This window comes from Alosa pseudoharengus, unplaced genomic scaffold (assembly GCF_046254945.1).
Source record: "Alosa pseudoharengus isolate Yale_2024_CS ecotype anadromous, Long Island Sound unplaced genomic scaffold, YU_APseudo_1.1 YU_APseudo_1.1_scf_12, whole genome shotgun sequence".
Classification (NCBI taxonomy): domain Eukaryota; kingdom Metazoa; phylum Chordata; class Actinopteri; order Clupeiformes; family Clupeidae; genus Alosa; species Alosa pseudoharengus.
In genome coordinates, this window is record NW_027468587.1 from 36,691,030 (window position 1) to 36,709,734 (window position 18,705).

The 18,705-nt window shown below is 40.3% G+C and overlaps 1 protein-coding gene across 1 annotated transcript; it reads right to left on the reverse strand.

The window, feature by feature from the left end:
• Positions 1 to 4,069: 4,069 nt before the first annotated feature.
• Positions 4,070 to 17,563, reverse strand: c4b (complement C4B (Chido/Rodgers blood group)). Its single transcript, XM_076281311.1, has 41 exons — positions 17,437 to 17,563; positions 17,143 to 17,338; positions 16,731 to 16,902; positions 16,384 to 16,454; positions 16,215 to 16,303; positions 15,847 to 15,929; positions 15,449 to 15,536; positions 15,209 to 15,347; positions 14,983 to 15,115; positions 14,733 to 14,845; positions 14,260 to 14,421; positions 13,928 to 14,098; positions 13,547 to 13,732; positions 12,957 to 13,109; positions 12,732 to 12,861; positions 12,560 to 12,631; positions 12,018 to 12,227; positions 11,626 to 11,737; positions 11,472 to 11,542; positions 11,206 to 11,345; positions 10,866 to 11,081; positions 10,604 to 10,655; positions 10,187 to 10,276; positions 9,892 to 10,098; positions 9,704 to 9,779; positions 9,292 to 9,487; positions 9,062 to 9,166; positions 8,678 to 8,923; positions 8,358 to 8,585; positions 7,918 to 8,076; positions 7,737 to 7,796; positions 7,460 to 7,550; positions 7,146 to 7,320; positions 6,548 to 6,638; positions 6,378 to 6,452; positions 5,979 to 6,081; positions 5,468 to 5,557; positions 5,094 to 5,189; positions 4,806 to 4,889; positions 4,590 to 4,722; positions 4,070 to 4,372 (listed from the first exon to the last, which is right to left on the reverse strand). Exons 1-41 carry the CDS (start codon positions 17,499 to 17,501, stop codon positions 4,237 to 4,239), a joined length of 5,265 nt encoding a protein of 1,754 aa, XP_076137426.1. The 5' UTR covers positions 17,502 to 17,563; the 3' UTR covers positions 4,070 to 4,236.
• Positions 17,564 to 18,705: the final 1,142 nt, after the last annotated feature.

Consider the following 18,705-nt stretch of genomic DNA (forward strand, 5'->3'; position numbering starts at 1 on the left):
GGAGAGAAGTGGATGAGAGAGGGAGCAGAGACGGAGAGGGGGAGAAGGCAAATGGACCCATACTTAAAGATCTCCCCTCACCCCACCTCTCCTCTGCGCTGCTCTCTGGAGCCTGCCTGCCTGCCTGTCAGATCCTGCTTGGACTCTGGTGTGGGATTAACAAATCATGTTCAGAAACAAGGTTAATCCTGAACATTTAGAAGATCTTTAGAAGACCAGTTTGACAAAACATGGCTCACAGTGTATTACTGTAGTATGTATAAATCTGGATAATTTGATCAACAATTTATGTGTTTATGTTGACATTTTGGTGTGCTATTTTGATAATACCATGAAAACCTAAAAAAAAAAATATGTGTCCAACATTGTTAATTAATTAAAAATTACTGTGATTGATAATACTTTTCCTGTCATTGTTTATTGTTGTCATTGTGCATTGTGCCTGAAAAAAGTGCTTAGTTGATAAACCTGATGTTCCGTTGACTCCACAGGTATGCAAAACCACAGGTAGTGTGTGCTTCAGGTGGGTGGAGATGAATGGCCTTTCTGTTGGGGCTATGGAACCACATGTGCTGACTATACGCAAACTATACCAGGGCATCTTGTCCCTCACACAGCCACATGTGTTCCCTCTGTCCATCTTCTGTCCACACCAAGACACTGAACACTTAAAGCCTCAAAGCTAAAAGTTGTTCATTTGGCATTAACTAACTGATAACTCCATGAACTATACATCCTACAGCAGAGTTCAAACATTGCAGCAGAGATCAAAAAGCTTGTGGCCACTGTCAAAATGCTAAACTGTGGACTGGTTTCTGGGCACGTAGCTCAGTACTTTTCCTTTGAAGGCCTTGATGTTCGTGCCTGACTGCTGGTGGTGACCATCAGATGCACATGGAAATAAAGGCTTCTTGTCACTCAGCGGTGGGCTGCACAATGGGTGGTCTGTGCTCTGTAGCGCCCCCACATGGTGCCATATGGCCACCGCGGAGGGCAAGCTGCATGTTTGCTGGACCACCCTCCCTCCGCTGACCCGACCTTGGCCTCTGGACGAGAGGGATGCCAAGCCTTCAGCAGCTATGGTCCTACGGACACCTAACCAAACAGCAAAGCTCACAGGCTCATCTCACAACACCTCTGCCACAGGTTACAAACGCTGCAGCACTGGGACTTGTTGAGTGCCAAGCATAGTGAATGGGGAAGTGATTTTAGTTTGAATGTTTTTATCAATAGTGATGAATTGAATTCTGATAGCTCTAGGGCAGTGTTTCTCAAACCTTTTCAGACCAAGGACCACTTAACCAATAAATAGAAACCTCACGGACCACCTAGCTAAAAATAAAAAACAGTAGACCTACTTCAGCTATATTACACAATAGACATATCACTGAACAACCTTGCTTATTGTCTTGGCACCTTGCTTATTGTGTCAGAGGACTCATATGATTTAAACTGGCGTAGCTTACACAGTGTTGCAGAACTGTTTGGATTTACATACAAGTTGGTTCAATATTGCAAACAACTCATCTACAGTATATTATATTTTACCACGTCTGCCCGCGGACCACTTGGGATAGCTTGCGGACCACCAGTGGTCCCCGGACCACACTTTGAGAAACACTGCTCTAGGGTTACTAAGTCCAAGATGTGCTAACAACCATGTTGTGCTGTTGGACAGTTTTTTGGTGCCTGCTTTGAATGATTTAAATCATGTTGGTGAAAATGACCAAATGATGATCCCTTGGATGACTGGATTTTCATTGCTTCTATAAGTTTTCCAACTCATATATGACTTATTTGTTAAATTACATGGTTCAAATATTCTACCAATACTAGAATTATTATTATTTTTTTTTTTTTAAAAAGGCAACTCTCAACTGAACATAGCTCCAGCTTAAAAAGGAAAATCCTTATCTCAAGGCGTTACCCATGCCTTACTTAATGCCAAAGATATTTATTCAAATTCAGTGATCTTTATTTAAATCAATGTAAATACCTTAGAGTGTGAAATTTGTGCGGATTAGCTCTGTGAAGTCATCCTATCTTCAAATCTCTCCTCTGTGGCACCCACCATATTGAATTTGTGCTTAATATAACAAAGTGAGGTGGGCTTTAAGCATGGCCCTTAATAGAACATAGTGAGGTGGGCTTTGAGCATGGCACACAGAGACAACAGCAAGACAAGAACGCTTGCAATAATCTGAAGTTGCAAATCTATTTGCAGAGGAAAAAAAAAACAGCAAACATACAAGAATCTGAGATATGTTAAAGGTTTACGCTGCACAGCCAGTTAAGCAATGCAGAAACATTTACATAAACAAGCTATTTTTTTTAAACGAAAATATGTTGAGTTTAGGGGTATTCATATTTGCTTGGCCTTCATTGATTCAAACTTAATGAGAAGTTTAATGGTGATGGCAGTAACAGAGGCGCCTTTGACTCGGCTCTGATTGAAGTGATGGCCAGTACTCCTGTGCTGCTTACATTGGACCTCTCTTCACAGATTGAAATAATATAAGCACATAAAGGCCAGGTCTGTTCTCCGCCTTTCCACCCCACTGCCATTTCTCCTCGTGCCCCACCTCTCCTCTCCCCCCCTCCTCTCCTCTCCTCTCTTCTCCTTTCCTCCCTCTGTGCCACCAGCCCCACACCCACTCTAACGTATCTGCATGATAGCAGGCACTACTGTCCCTTTTATTCTCTTAGTCAGTCAGTCCTGACAAGGTCTTTGTGTACGTGTGTCATGGACCAATCTGTCTTTGACGCTGGGTGGGAGAAACAGAGATATTAAAGATATTAAAAGGTAAGAGATATTGTAGGTGAGTGATCATATACTTGCATGTATAGAATAGAGGGAGAAAACAGGAGAGAGAGAGAGAGAGAGAGAGAGAGAGCTACTGTGTGTGAGAGAAGGCCAGGTCAGACTCCGTCCCGTTAGCATACATGCACTGCTTTAACCCTGTGCTCCCCCTCCCCCAGTGATGGCCTGCAGATGTCAAGCAGTTTACTCAAAGCACAGAGGCCTCTCTCAGGACTCAAACTGCCACAGGGGGGAAAAGGGGGAAACGTAAAAAAATAAAAAATTAGAAAAAAAATAAATAAATAGGTATGGCAGAAGAAACTGAATCACCCCACTGAAGGAATGGAGTTGAGTGCTGGCCGGACTTGAAAACGATGGAGTGGGTAGATGCATGACCCCCTGCCACACGACGTGCGCCTGTGTGTGTGTGTGTGTATTCCTTTACATGTGTGTGGTCAGTAAAAAGTGGTTCTTCACACACTGAACAAGCGAAAGGAATCTATTGTCACACAGGAGCATATTAGACTAATTGTGTGTGCAATTTGGATTTGGGGGTATAACATTCACAAACAGTGACCTTCACACTTTCAAATATATAAAACCAAAAACTACAAGATATCAGATAATATCAGATATGATCAGATACAATTATATCTGATATGATCAGATACCTTTCATATTAACATGTAAATATATAAATATTAGGACTTTAATTCTGACATTAATCAGCACAATCACTATGAAGAAATAAAATCTCCTTTAAATTAGTTCATAGCCATGAAACACCATTGTGTTTTAAGGGTGAAAACTCACTTGTGCCAAGGTATGGAGACCTGATCATTGCAACTTGAGACTATGAGCAGAACTTAAGCAATCTATGGGACAGTTTTGCTGGAGAGAATTCATTTTACAACAAATAAAATTATGGGGAAAGTGCTTTTCAGGTCCATCAGTATGGCAGTCCAGGGACACCAGTGTTTCCCATACATGGACTTATTTGTGGCTGCCCACCACAATATCAACATTGACCAACACACAATGATTTCCATGTCAATATTATTTCAATTGGATGGAACTCTTTCATTGTAGAGCTATGTGCACTTTTGCGCCTCTCCCTTAGTTGGGCTTCCATGTGCATGTACCCCAGCATAAAGACAAAATTCTTATTTGTCAGGGTAATGACCCTCTCATCAGTGAGTAAAAAAGTTAAAGACACCAAAGTAACCAATTCTACTAGCTATGAGTGGACCAAAAATCAAGACAATAATGTTTTGCCATTGTACATTCTTTATAAGTAGGCTATATTATATGGCACATTACAAGTAGTAGGAAGTAGCTGAAGTAGGATATTGTCCTAGGAGGATACTGATGTACAGTATTATCAAAACAAATAACAAAAACTCAAATAAGATATTACGGTTGTGTCCTTCGGCAGATTACAGAGTGCAACCATCCAACTCATATTCTTTTATGAACTCCTTAAATTCCCTACAATACTGCCTTTTCTTTGTTGCTCTGCAGTCATTAGGCTCTTGTTCAACCCATGTTCTAAAATCCAGTAGGTACTGCATTCTGCAGGAAAGACAGAAAGACAGCAACCATCACCTGCCACTGCAGTACATTCATGTAATATTCACATTCTGTATCTTGTTTTATATGTTTAAATGATCCATGTATTGGATGTATGCATTGGATTCTAATGAACTATAAATCGAAAACACATCTAAATGTTCACATGCACAATTATATGCAATTACAATTGTTCATCCACTGAAATGAGCGCTCTTACTGGCCATGTGCGTTTTTGGTGGTCCCGTCATAGCCCATGATGAGGTAAGTCTTCCCCACTTCCAGGCTTCCTTTACACTGCATCCTCTTGGCAAACACACGGGTGCCTCCCACACCCACTGACAGGTCCCCAGCTACAAAACAACACGGAACAGGAGTTCATGGACAGTTTTCAAAAAGTAAAAAAATAAATAAATAAAATAAAAAGCGTACATACTTGCTCTGAAAATGCTTTTTACAATGCCACTGTAGAGCTCAAAATTGCTTTTCTGCGTGGTTGAACTAATGAAGACTTTGTAACCTAAAAAAAACAAGTCAAATCAGACAAATGCTAGATGTACACTGTAGGTCTTGTAACATACTGCACTGTTTCAGACAGCCGTGCTGCTCACACTGAGAGACACAGGTTATAAGAAGCATAGGCCTGATCATGATCTTTCCATCTATCCAGCAGGCTATATCTGCCTATTTGGAATGCATGCATGCATATGCGAAACACACAAACCATATTCCACGACTGGATTGTAACAAGCATGATCGAAACGGTGGGACTTCTTGATCTCATTTTCTGTTGAAAATTTCTTCTCTCTGAAACATGGTCCTGAGAAAACAATTTTCATACATAAAAACATGCTAAATGACCATTTTACTTAGTGAGCAAACTGTTTCTGAATATGGTTATGGTTTAGGTATTTTAGCTGTCATTTGCAACGCATCTACCCACTCTATCCTTATCCAAGTGATTAACAAAATCACAATGTATATTTTATCTTAGCGTGTCAATCTATCAATCAATCTGAGAGTTTCTGATGATAATCTGTATACTGTACTGTATTCCTGCCATTCAGACTGACTTATTGTAAGGATCTCAGCGCCTACTTTCAGCACATTCACAGACGTCCTCAGAGCAGAGCTTGGATATCATCTTGCTTCTCTTTGGTGCGGAGTAGAATGTGTTACATTTCCTATCTGTGGAATACAGAAGACACAACCAAGGTTCAAAAAACAAGACAAGACATGACAGGAGAAATTTGTGGATTTTCATGCAGTGGTAGAATCACAAAATCACAAATCACAATAAAGTAGAATATCATAATTCCCAATTTAGCAACACTTGTGGGAAATGTTGGTGTTGCTTTATAAACATTGAACGTGACCTGGTGCCCTTTATTTTTGTCCTTGTAATTAAATAGTAAAATCTCTGGACAAGCAAATTGTAGGTGAGAAAAGTAAATCCATGACTCCCTCATATATGCATATGCTCACATTGCTGGGAATTGATTATTTGTCAAGTAAAAGACAAAAGCATAACAATCAAGCTAATTCATGAATATCACCAATAACAACAATGGAATGTTTCACAATAATAAAGAAACCAAACAGGGCCTACCAGGCTCATAGTAGTCATAGAACGTTGCTGGGGCAGGCTGGATCAGGCCTATGGGGACTACCTGTCTGGCTCCAAATGAGACACACTCCCTTCCACCGTGAATCTACGTCATTACAGACAAACAATGCACAATGAACAGGTTGACTTTAAATGACAATTTGTTTCATTGAAATGGTGTGACTTTAAAATAATGCATGTACTGAGAACTTGGATATTTGGATGCATTATGAGGACGAAGGCGTCTCGCATGTATCCCTTTAGCTTCATAATGCCATGCGACAAATATAGTTAGCAATGACCATTTTGCTGTGTGCCCCAGTTAGAATGCAATGGAATATGTCTTTACCAGAATAAATGAGTTTACACAAATGAGGGTCAGGTTTTGTAAGGCCATCTTACCTCATTAAAATACAAGAGCACTCTGTTGTATGAGACCTCGTAATGAGAGATGTATTGATCAGTTCCTTCTTTTAGCTGTAAGGTAAACAAAGCATTGCAAATAGAGGTCTAGAACTGTGTGTAAATGAATGCAATGTTTTCAAAAAAGAAAAGAATAGGTTAGGTGTCACCTTATCTAGATCTGCAACCTCAACTTCAAAGCCACTTAGTAGTGTAATATCAGCAATGGCCATTCCTGTGAGGTTCCGCTCCAAATTGTAACTGAGAACAAATTCCATTTCATTCAAAGCAAGTAACTTTGATCAGATACACCATTCATATGACTTTATGTTCTTCTATGAATGCAATTTTTTTCAAATGTCACTGTCATAAATACCATCTGTGGTTTATTGGCAGAGTTACATAGCCTCATTCTAGTAATGGTATAACGTTTATCTAGTAATATTATAATATTTCTCTAATAATGGTATAATGTTTACCTAGTAAAAGTATAACGTTTATCTAGTAATGGTATAATGTTTATCTAGTAAAAGTATAATGTTTATCTAGTAATGGTATAATGTTTATCTAGTAATAGTATAACATTTATCTAGTAATGGTATAATGTTTATCTAGTAATGGTATAACATTTATCTAGTAATGGTATAATGTTTATCTAGTAAAAGTATAATGTTTATCTAGTAATGGTATAATGTTTATCTAGTAATGGTATAACGTTTATCTAGTAATGGTACAACATTCATCTTTTACATTTTAGTGATTACTGACCTTACACAAACAGTGTACATAACATTCTCTTGTGAGTTCACACTCTGTTTCGTGTCCCTCTTCCGTCTGCTGCGAGCATCAAACCATTCAATTGCAGTTCGGGGAACATCCTCCTCTTCACGTCTCTCATCTCCATAGTCTGCATACTCATAGTTGTAATTCTGAACAACCTCCTCTGGAGATGCCATTATAAGAATACAGTTGATTGCCAATGACAATGACAAACTTTGACATACTCCCTTTCCCTAGTCAGCTTTTGTTTATGATTGCTGTCCATTATGGAATATTAACAATGCTGTATTAGTCTGTCTTACCAGTGTAGTCCAATTTGCCTGTTAGAGTCACACTGATAGAGACATCATCACAGCTCATCTCTTGATCCAAGACATGAAAGACCTTCACAACCTTGATTTGAATGCAAAACCATGAGTCTTAAAATGTGTCTGGTCTTGTTTTATATGATATGTTTTATAATGTACCTTGTTTTATATGCATCAAGCAATAAGGAGGAAGTTGAGGAGGAATGTAGTACTGTAGTGTATGGGTGCTACAACACTGAGTCGAGTGTAAGAAACACACATGAATACTGACCTTCATTTTGGCTTGGCCCTCTCCTTTAACCGTTGCACTTATTCTATGTCCAACTAACCTCTAGTAAAATGCCAGAAAATGAGAAAATGAGACAGACAGAAAGATAAATATGGTAATTTGATTTTCACAAGGTAGATGATAGCAGGGACTTGAGTGTGTGAGGGGTTTGATGCTGGGTTACCTTCAGGTCTGCCTCTACAGGAAGGCTACTGCCACTCATGGCAAGGGACTCAGTCTGACTTTTTCCCGGGACATGGAAGAACACTGCCATTTTAGTGTAGGGAGACTCAGGCCTGCTCATAGCATACATTGAAAGAGCCTCTAAGGCCACGATGGTGTCCTGAAGCAAATAAAAGACGTGATAGTCATAGCCTTGTACTTTTGGCTCATACATATTCAAGTAAGAACATATCTGACACCATTTTCTACAAAACAATGAGAGGTTTCCCTTTTTTTCTTCAACAAGAAGAAAATAAATGTATTGCACTGGACACAGTCTTACAAATCTTTTTACTGGTGATTGTGAGATTGTGAGCTAAAGCATCTATCAGAGGGGTCAGTGTGGCATAGAGTGGTGACCAGCGACTAGGGTCAGATTAACAGAATGAATGATTGGCAAACCTGTGTGGATTTCCAGCCCCCACTGTACTTCTCCCGGGTTGCCAGAAAGCAGGCTGCATCTTCTGCCCATGAAAAGTCCTTCTGCGCCACAGCAGCCATTAGTGCATAGGCAGTGGTCTCCACAGTCAGAGCCTCGGCAGACATATAACGGCGCCCTCTATCATCCAACTCAAAATTTGCACGCCACACTTTGCATTCTCCCTCTGATGGAATGAAAACATAGATTTGCTGAATGTATCACACAAAGCACATTCTCATGACAAAATAAGAATTCCACAAATGTATGATTTTGTAAGATCCATCTTTTTCAAGCAAACAACCAAAGACTTCAACTTAAATTGTATTTTTAGCTTCTGAATAATTGTGTGTTTCCAGACAGATTTCAAAGCATAACACAGCGTGCCTTTTGTGACGATACTCTTAAGTCTCTCCCAAGCAGACTGTGACAGTGTGCGGTCAGGAAGACAAGTAGATAAACAGTAGGTTGTGATGGCCAGGGCAAAAGGTCTCTTCAGGTCACCAACACGGGACACAAGGTAATTTGTAGATTCAGAGATGCTGGCCTCCTGCAGAATTTCAGGAGAACAAAAAATTCAGCTACAAGAGAGCAGCCACTACAAATCCATGTGTATAGCTCTTTTGTGTTTTGTACTTTTGAACCAATACTCATCACAAACTATGCAAGACCATTTCTATCCTCTTACCGCCTTTGCCTTTCCTGTACCTGTCAGGAAAGGGAGAGAGTGATTGATGGCGATGGTGATGAACGCAGTCAGTGACACCTCTTCCTCCACACCTCCAATCCCTCCCTGTGGGCCGAGAACACAATCACGTTTACAACACCCACAAGGGATACTGTCTATTATGTCACTGGAATAGAACCGTAACGGAATATCACTGCATTTAACATTTAGCATCAGAGATGGCTACCCACCTGCATTTCTCGATGAATAACTGGTTTAGGGTCAGAAAAAGAGCCATCTGCTGGATTTTGCACATCCACCAGGTACTGAACAGATAGCCGGATGTCCTCTTCTGTAATCACTCTCTCTCGTTTTCCCTGCTCTCCAGTGACGTCTGTCTGACGCCCAGCCACTAGTGACAACACTTTCACCACAAGGGCAGTGAGCCTACAGCATAAGAGCACATCTAGGTCATATCGCCATGTCCACATTTATTCTGATTTATATTGGAATCTTTGGAAAGACAGACTGGAAAATACCCAGTCAAATGTACAGCACAATACATAGGTCCCTAGATCCTTCAAATAAAAGTGGAAAATATAGTGCTGAAATGAAGGGGGGGGGTATTATATTTAGAATTGTGGAAGATAAGAGAAAGCTCACCAGGTACTGCTTTCACGGTGAAGCCATGCACCGTATGATCCATCCGGTTTCTTGTAAGTCAGAATTCTTTCATAACCTGAGAAGATGAAACACTGATTTCACTACCTACTGTCTGCCCAACCCTTTATTAGCATTTATTATTATGTCCAGGTATGTACCGGTATGTACTACAATGTCTCAATTTCTACCCTTCTCAATAAAATCGATGGCCTTATCCCTTTTCCCTGGTGGTAGCTGAACCCAATGGTTGCCATGGTCCAGGTAGCGCAGAGAGAGGGCAGTTGGGGACATGAGCATCATGGTCTGCTCAGCACACCCCATTGGGGCGTTAATCAGGTCCTTCACTTTGGAGGCGGAGAGCATGGGCACAGCGGTGCCTTGGCCGAACACCTCTCCTGCAGCAAAGACCATGCAGGCGTATCAGAGACAACAGCCTCACAGAAACATCAACACTTCATTAGGAAGGAGAATGGAATCTAGAACCTTCTAACTTGACAAAGACATTGGTGCCAGAGTCAGGGATGGTGCTGTTTGGAAAATGCCCCGGAATGGTCAAACTCCTCTCGGACGTTCCTAGAAATGGAGAAGGATATCGTGGTCATTTGTTTTAGCTGTAGCTATAATTGAACACAAGAATATCTTCCAGTCTCTAGGCCTCAGATCTCATTTACAACATTACACCACAACGCATTACTGGAGTGCTTAAAATGATCAATCACCATCACCAGATGGGGCAAAAACTACACAGGAATAATTTAACTTTTGTCATCACCCTACATTAAAGAGTTAAAACAAAAGGATAGTTTTTACTAGTATTTTTGTACCATGTCATGTGATTAATCACTGACTTAGTATTTACATGAGAAAATGTCAGTTTGTAATCAATAGATGTCACCTCACCATCTAAGTTAAGGTAAAATGTCTCTTCCTCTCTCTTCAGCAATCCCTCTGTCTAGAGAGAAAAGGAGAATGTGAAGCGAACCATGACAGTGAAGGAAGCAAAGCTCTACTGTATATGACCATGACAGTGAAGGAAGCAAAGCAAAGGAAGCAAAGCTCTACTGTATATGACCATGACAGTGAAGGAAGCAAAGCTCTACTGTATATGACCATGACAGTGAAGGAAGCAAAGCAAAGGAAGCAAAGCTCTACTGTATATGACCTTGACTGACAGCATCTTCTCAATGGCATCCACACCAAGCTCATCTTCTCGATCATAAAGCTGAATTATGATTGGAATTGAGCCCAGTGTCATTGGGACCGCAGTGAACGTGACAACGAGGGAAGATGCGTTTTCCACACGAATGTTCTGATAGGAGTTGGCTGTTTTGGCAGCAGGAGAACACAGTCCATCCACTTGCTTCATGTGAACAGCTAACTGAATTGGAAGACAAACAGGCTTTGTAAACAAAGGCTGTTTTAGTCCAAAACACACATAAAAGCATAAAGAGGTATGGTACAAAAACACACATAAAAGCATAAAGAGGTATTGTACAATGTACTTCTCTAGACGTCTCTCCATAGTTGTAAACCACCACTGGGATGGACAACTGTTCAAAACGCTTCACTGAGTAAGGTAATCTCAAAGAAAGAAACACATCCTTGAAAACCGTGATGTCCAAAGGTTCTGCTACACAGATACCTATAAACGTAATGAACAAAACATATAGGAAACGTTTAGAATGTGCTATTGTAATACCGTTTGAGGAATACTACATATGTGTACATTATACACTGAGAGAGTAAAGAAGACTGTGTGTGATGGTACCGTCACTTTGAGAAAGACTGACAGACTGAATTTCCCATGTTGTGATAGAATCTGGCATATTCAACAGATATCTGAGAAGCAGACAAGGCCAAGTCAGGGCACGACAGCACAGCATATAGCATTCACCACTGATAGGATGAGGTGATCAACTTACTCTTTCGCTTTATCCACAGGTATTTCAACAAAGCCAAAGCTTGGAGGAAAGTACTGGCGAATCATTTGCACCTCATTATCAAAGAAATCCTCAATATCTTCAACACTAGCAGCTGTGAAAAAAATATAACATATCATATATTAATAGAAATTTAGAACAGATGATTAAATGTACAGATCAGCAGTGAAACATTTTGTATGAATTTTAGTCTCAGAAAATGTAATTTCAGAGACCATGGAAGCTAATGTGTCTGTGTTCTTTTGTTTTTAGGTTGAGTTAACAATTTTACATAAAGATGAACAAATGACCCCCTGGGCACTGAATTCTAGAATCTATGTGTACTGTCCTCAAACTGCTCACTACTGCGTTCTAGTCAGTCAAACAGTTCATACTTCTGCCAATTCCTTTCCGCTTGTCTTCCTGTATCTTCTGCTCTCTTAGCCTTTTGCCCTCACGGCAGCAGTCAAGGAAGGCATCCACACAGTCCTTAGCGTGCCTCAGTTCAACCCTCTTGGCGCGCTCTTCACATGACATTTGCATGGGGATTTGCACCAACCCACTGTGGCAGCATTTCTGCAGCCTCTTGTCGCTGTAGCGCTGTTCTACAAATCAAGATAGGGTGAGTGATATCATTAATGATTCAAATGAAAATCATTCAGAAATGGACTCACGCACTGTAACTATAAAATAAAGCTGCAGCTTAAAGAGTATCCCTAAATCACAGCTATAACCATGTACCCATCTTCATCATCCTGATTTCCAGTAGTCCAGAAGCAATCTTTTACAGTGTTAGGGTCTGTTCACAAATTGTCTGTTCTGGGTAAAATCAGTTCATTTATTTCATAGAAATGCAAAGCAGATAGATTGAGGCCAGTATGGTTTCTTTCATTACTTTTTCAAAAGAGGTAGGTTTATGGTTAGGGTTAGAGAGTACCTCTCTCTGACATTTTCATCTGCAGGTCCAGGGAACGTGTGTATCGCCTGAATCCTGATTCACAGCTGAACCCTGAGGAATATAGCAGACAATAACGGTTCTTCTCAACCACACCTCTGGGATGGAATATTCTGCCTCACAGAAATGGTCAGAGTGTGGTCAGTAATCCTACCAATCCTCATCTGAGATGCCATGTTGCCACTGGAGATAAAGGAGAGTCCAGCCTGATTGAAGACCGTAGCTGTGTCTGAACCTCCACCGTAAGAGCATCCCAAGTCATAGGACTGCATAGAGGAAAACACCTTCCCACAAGACAAAGCCCATTTAACGTTTAAACTTACTGCAGTTAGCGTTACAGCACAGAGCAATACCAGATATCATCACTCAAAAGAACTACCTGTTTGGGAGTGAGTTTATTGGGTGAATTCAGGCCATAGATGGCTTTGTCAACCCCCAGCAGGGCTACAGTAGCCTTTTGGTTCCCGAGATCAATCTTCACTTTGGTAGATCTACCTGGTTCTACCTTTTTTCCACTGTGAGACAATACAATCTAAAGATGCCAAAAGAAATAGTAATATTATTAATTAGCAATTAGTAGTAGTAATATTAAGAAAACACTATCCAAGAACACCCATAGCTTATCTGGAAATGAATAAACATATAAACTAGCACCACAATTATGTTGTAAAGTTCAAATATCAAAGAAGAGTACTGTGCAAACCAAGTAAAGGGAGGAGAATGTCTTACAGATGCACAATCCCCTGAATGACCCTCCTTCACCATAGACTAGCTTTCAATAGTGCTGCACAACTGTTGACTGATTCCTTTTACACTGGCTCAGCGTTCAAAGCATAATTCTGGCTAATGCAAGGGTGTATCCTTGTACAACACACCTTCCAGTCATTGACAACTGGGTGATTGGTTATGCGGTAAAATCCATGTTGGATCAACATACTAATACATACAGTATCAAAATGCTTTACACACCGTTCCTTGGCACACATCTTCAACGTCCACCCATATTGAGTTTGATATTATTTCACCATTGCTGTGGTAAAAGTAGCCGACGAGACGAAACGATGGGACCATGTCGTGGGTGATCGATATCTGTACTTGCGTTAGCAATGTGGCCCTCTCTGAGCCTGAACGTCTGAGTTCTCCTTTGCTGATAATCTGGAACATCACAAACAGACTTGTTCTCAGATGCCACTGTAGTGCCCTCTATGAGCAAGATATGAGCAGCAATGCAATGCCTTCTGAGCAGCGATGCAATGCCTTCAATCAGCAAGACATGACATGACATGATACATCATGGATAATAGGCATAGTCCCACCCTATAAAGCCACCAGATATGTGCACCCACTCACCAGATAGTAGAAAAAGCCATCTGCTGGGGCTGCATTGATAGCTTTGAAAAGAAACTTAACTGGCTCTCCCATCTTCACAACACTGTTTTCTGCACTGAGATACAGGAAACTGCCACTGGGAGAGGAGGCACGCGCCACAATCTTCTCATGAGCTGCGCCCTCTACAGTAACCTGGCACAACAGAAAGAGGCATGTCATGTGCATTTCAACTGAAATACTTACAGGGGGTTGATTTTATTAGTATCTCAATTATTGTTAAAATATTTAACACCATTAAGGAATTTTTTTTTAAAAGGTCACTGATATTCTGAAACAATAAATAAGTTACTTACGTTAATAGTAATGGAATGTGCTTTATGCAGGATGTTAAAAGCACAATATGCAACTCCATCATTATTACTTTTCATCTCACATCGTTTCTCTTGGGATTCTGACACTTCAATCTGCATTTGGATCCCAGGTGCTGGAGAGCCGTTTGGAAGCCGGACAACAACCTTTCCAAAAACAAAAACATCAGTAAAAAAAAAGATGAATATGGTAAAATTCTTGCAAAATAAGAGGCCAAAATGCTTAGTTAAGGAACTCTAAACAATCATTTGAAAGCCACTAAAGCATGGGTTTATTCCATCAAAGAATATTCTAAAATCCCATATTTTAAATGTACCGGTAATATAAATATATCTTTACTAAATTTATCAAGCCAATGTGCTATCATTAGGCTACATTTACTTTTGTAGTCATAATGGGTTGACTGACTTTGTTTCAACACAAATGTTGCTTCCTAATAGTATTAACATTTCCTTACAGCTGGCTTAAAGGGGTGCCCAGGGATGAAGTGGGAGTTGACCCGTGACAGGTCCACCAAGTATGGATGGAGAACAATGGGAAGAGTAGCCTCAGCCTCCTGGAGCTCGCCACCTCAAGCAGTGCCAGAGAAACCAGTTGGAGCATCAACATACTACACAAGGAAACTAGATGGCAAAATCAATCTATTCTAAAAAATATATGATACATTTGAGAAATATCAGAATCACAAACATACTGTCTTTTCTTACTTTTTATATCAGTGACTGTGACGGCGATATAAAGCTTTGCCTCTGCTTCAGCCAGTTGACGTGTTGACGTGTTCTTTGCCTTGAGGAGCTCTTCAAAATTTGGGATCACAACCTGCGCCTTCCCATTCTTAATCTGAAATGAGATGCCAGGAGCCAGGGGGTTGGTTGATTTTACTTCAACTCATGATTTCACTGAACCAAATGTTGAACATGATCAGGCTTTTACCGTCCCTGTCTGTTCCATGCCCTTGATAAAGTCTATTTCTTTCTGTCCACTTTTCTCTTCTTTTGACCCGTCTTCTCCTCGGACTTTCAATCCAAATCGGGAATGGAAAGCTCCGTCCACATTCTCCCCATAAGAATACCTTGGAGAAGATACATCATGAGTCATGCATGCTGATTTGCAGTGCTTAGAGTTTTAAATGCCATCAGTAATTATAATTTTGACCAATACAACTCATCTTACTTAGCCTCAATGGAAAAAAAGAAGTTCTCAGAGTTGGCCAGGTAGAAGTTTCTCTCTGGTTTAATGGATGCAACAAAGCTGGGAAGAACTGAATAGAGAAAATGAAATGAATAAAGCAAGAGAAGGTAATGCATTTTTCCATTCAGTTTACTTAAGACCTTTAAACTCTTGAAAGTATTTGAAATGATCACCTGACCTTGTTTGATGTATTGCACAGCATTGCAAATATGACAAAACTGAGACCTTCTCTAGACCATCAGTACTCTGTGTGCCAGACCATTTAATTGTGGTTCTCGCTCACAGTGTGGTCTATTTATGTAGGTGTTTAAAAAGAGAACAAATTGGATGTGATGTGATGTCTGTATCACAGTATAGTGAGAGCAGCAATTCCGTCTTACCAAACTTCTGGACCTTAAATTCTCGAGTGGCAGCCTTTTTCTCATCCCCTTCATAGTGTGCACTAATCCTCCATATTCCAGGCCTAGGGTTGAGGACATAAGAATGAGTGTGTGTGATCATCACGTGCTGACAGATGCCCATGTTTAACTGGTGCAAGTAAGTGTAACAGCAGTATAATCTGAGGCCATTGTAAATAATATTATATGTAATTCGATTAGATTGGATTCAACTTTATTGTCATTGTGCAGAGTACAAGTACAGAGACAACTAAATGCATTGTGCCTCTAATCAGAAGTGCAAAAAAGCAGAAAAGTGTAAAGTGTAATTTAGTATTAAATTTAATTTAGTATTAAAGAGTCTATCTTACTCTGAAACATCAGGGATGTCAAAGTTCTTTGAAATGATTCCATTTGTTGATTTTACTGTAAAATGCTTAATTCGATTTCCTCCAGCATTCTGTGGAAGAAATGTATAGGAAAACATCAACACATAAAAACACCCAATACATATCAGAGATTAGTTTCAGGTTTACTTACAATTATAGAGACGAAAAGAACCTCTTCATGAGGCCTCATTGTGTGGTCTAGTGTGAATATTCTGTATTTTACTGCAATAAAGGATATCAGAGGACTTAACATAGTTGTGGTATACATTATTCATTACAAAATCAATATAGGACACTTTAAAATGTGTTTACTGTAGGTAATTGCTGTCACACACACACGCTCACACACACACACACACTCAAAATGCCTTTTTTAGGCAATGCTATTTATTCCTTATTACTACTATTTATTTATTCCTTCAAATCCTTTTATGAGTACATGACAATAAACAATGAACTTGAACTTGCTGTAATACTTTTCACAGTGTTGCTTTTTACCTTTCTGAGTGGGGTTATAGATGGGCTGGTCTGTTTGGATGAACACGTAACCTTTATGTTTGGACACCAGAACCCTGGTCATCTTCCTTTCATTACCTTGGATTTCACACACCAGCATTAGATGAGGCGGCTCTCCATTAGCCGATATCAAGCGTGATGGTCTATTCATCACCTGTCAGGAGAAATAGTTCAGACACCATGTCCTCTGAATGTTTGCCTCAAAAGAGTGAGTAATATCTCTGGTAAAAAGGTTTTCTGATTACAGGAGTATTATTGCTTGTATCAATAAGTAAACACTTCATAAATATAATACGCTCTCCATAAAATATGTACTTTCATACAGCATCAACAACACAACACATTTTGTACTTGTGTGACTGAAGAGGACTGTGTTGATCCAATCTGGTTGTACCTCAAGCTCAACAGTCTTGGTTTTCCCTTCATCCCCACTGTTAAAAACAACCTGTTCCCTTTTAGACATCAGTTCACGAGAAGTCTCATGCTCCAAGTAGAGAGTGACAGGCGTGTTGAAGAGAGTTTGGTCGAGCTGCACGGACACACGCTCCTTTACTCCAACGTGGAACACACTGGGAGATGTCACCAGGAACCTCACCACAGACAGCACAAGAAAGCATTAGCAACAGCAAACTTACAATCATAAAGATGGAGAAGTGTGTACTCCTAGGAGTATGCTCCTGACTCCTACCTATGACAGGTGACAAGTTGTGCAGTCCACAAAAGGCTGAAGAGCAAGAAGGCAGCAGAGCTCATTGTGGTGAGAGATGTGTGCTCCGTCTGCAGAACCTTGCCTTCCTCTCACTCCTGCTTCAGTAACGGCAGAAGAGCCTTCTCTGCTTTTATTATTGACAGATTTCTCAACTCCTACCAGCCATTAACAGCTCAAAACCTAAATTCCATTCCCAGTGTGTGGTCATTGACCAGGATGACCCCATGTACCTTCCTAAGTCACGTGATTTACAGAAACCCTGAGTTTCATTGAGGGGAGGGCTGTTTGCAAAACATGCTTTGTCAAATTAGTGCTTCTATGTCAATTCCCCATGAACTTTCACCCATAATTATTTTTTGCTAATTGTGATTCAATGTGTAATGAGATGGATAATATATATTTTACACATTAACAGAACATCTATAAACTATTATGGCAAATGCCTATACAAATATTTTCAAGGAGCTGTTTCCAGATATATGCATATATTTACAAAGTCAGTCAACTATACTAAGCATATCAGAAGACAACAAATTCTTTAGGTTGGTAAAAATCTCCAGTCTTGCTTTCTTCATACCAGTCCAGCCCAGTTGTGCCAAATGGTTGCTGTGGTACACTATGAAACGGCCACATCAACTTATATCCAGGTCCATAGGCCACAACGTTTTATTTGCCAGACAAGTTTTCTTTCCCCAAGAATGTTTTGCCAACCTGAATAGAAATATGAAGGTACCCTTGAATATCTCCATGATGGATAATAAATTAGTATAAACACAAATGTCGCAATATCAGGAATTTGTTATGCAAACATGAAGAAAAATGCTGTTTCACAATATTCCTTTTGAAGTGTCAGTTCATGTTGGCAAGACTAGCAGGAAGATGTCCTTTTAGAACCTTCTGCTCTCTCTCTCTCTCTCTCTCTCTCCACCACCAACAGCTGCTCAGCAGACATGTGGCCTGAACACTTAAAGCTCTTCAAAAATGATGTCAACAGCCCCGGCCGTGGCGCGACACCTGCACCGTACGCCGGCAACCCGGGTTCGATTCCCGCCCCGTGGTCCTTTCCGGATCCCACCACGACTCTCTCCCGCTCGCTTCCTGTCATTCTTCACTGTCCTGTCATTAAAGGCATAAAAAGGCCAAAAATATATACTTAAAAAAAAAAATGACCTCAACTCTGGATTCTTCTGAGCTCCAGTATGAAGTATTGCTCTACTACAGGACATTCATCGTAAACACTAAGGGTCT

Coding starts and splice junctions, on each gene's coding strand:
- c4b (XM_076281311.1), bottom strand. CDS start 17,501: ATGAGCTCTGCTGCCTTCTTGCTCTTCAGCCTTTTGTGGACTGCACAA. Junction 12,632..12,731: donor GGCATCTCAGATGAGGATTG/GTAGGATTACTG, acceptor TATATTCCTCAG/GGTTCAGCTGTGAATCAGGA. Junction 5,558..5,978: donor CTATGACTACTATGAGCCTG/GTAGGCCCTGTT, acceptor TGTATTCCACAG/ATAGGAAATGTAACACATTC.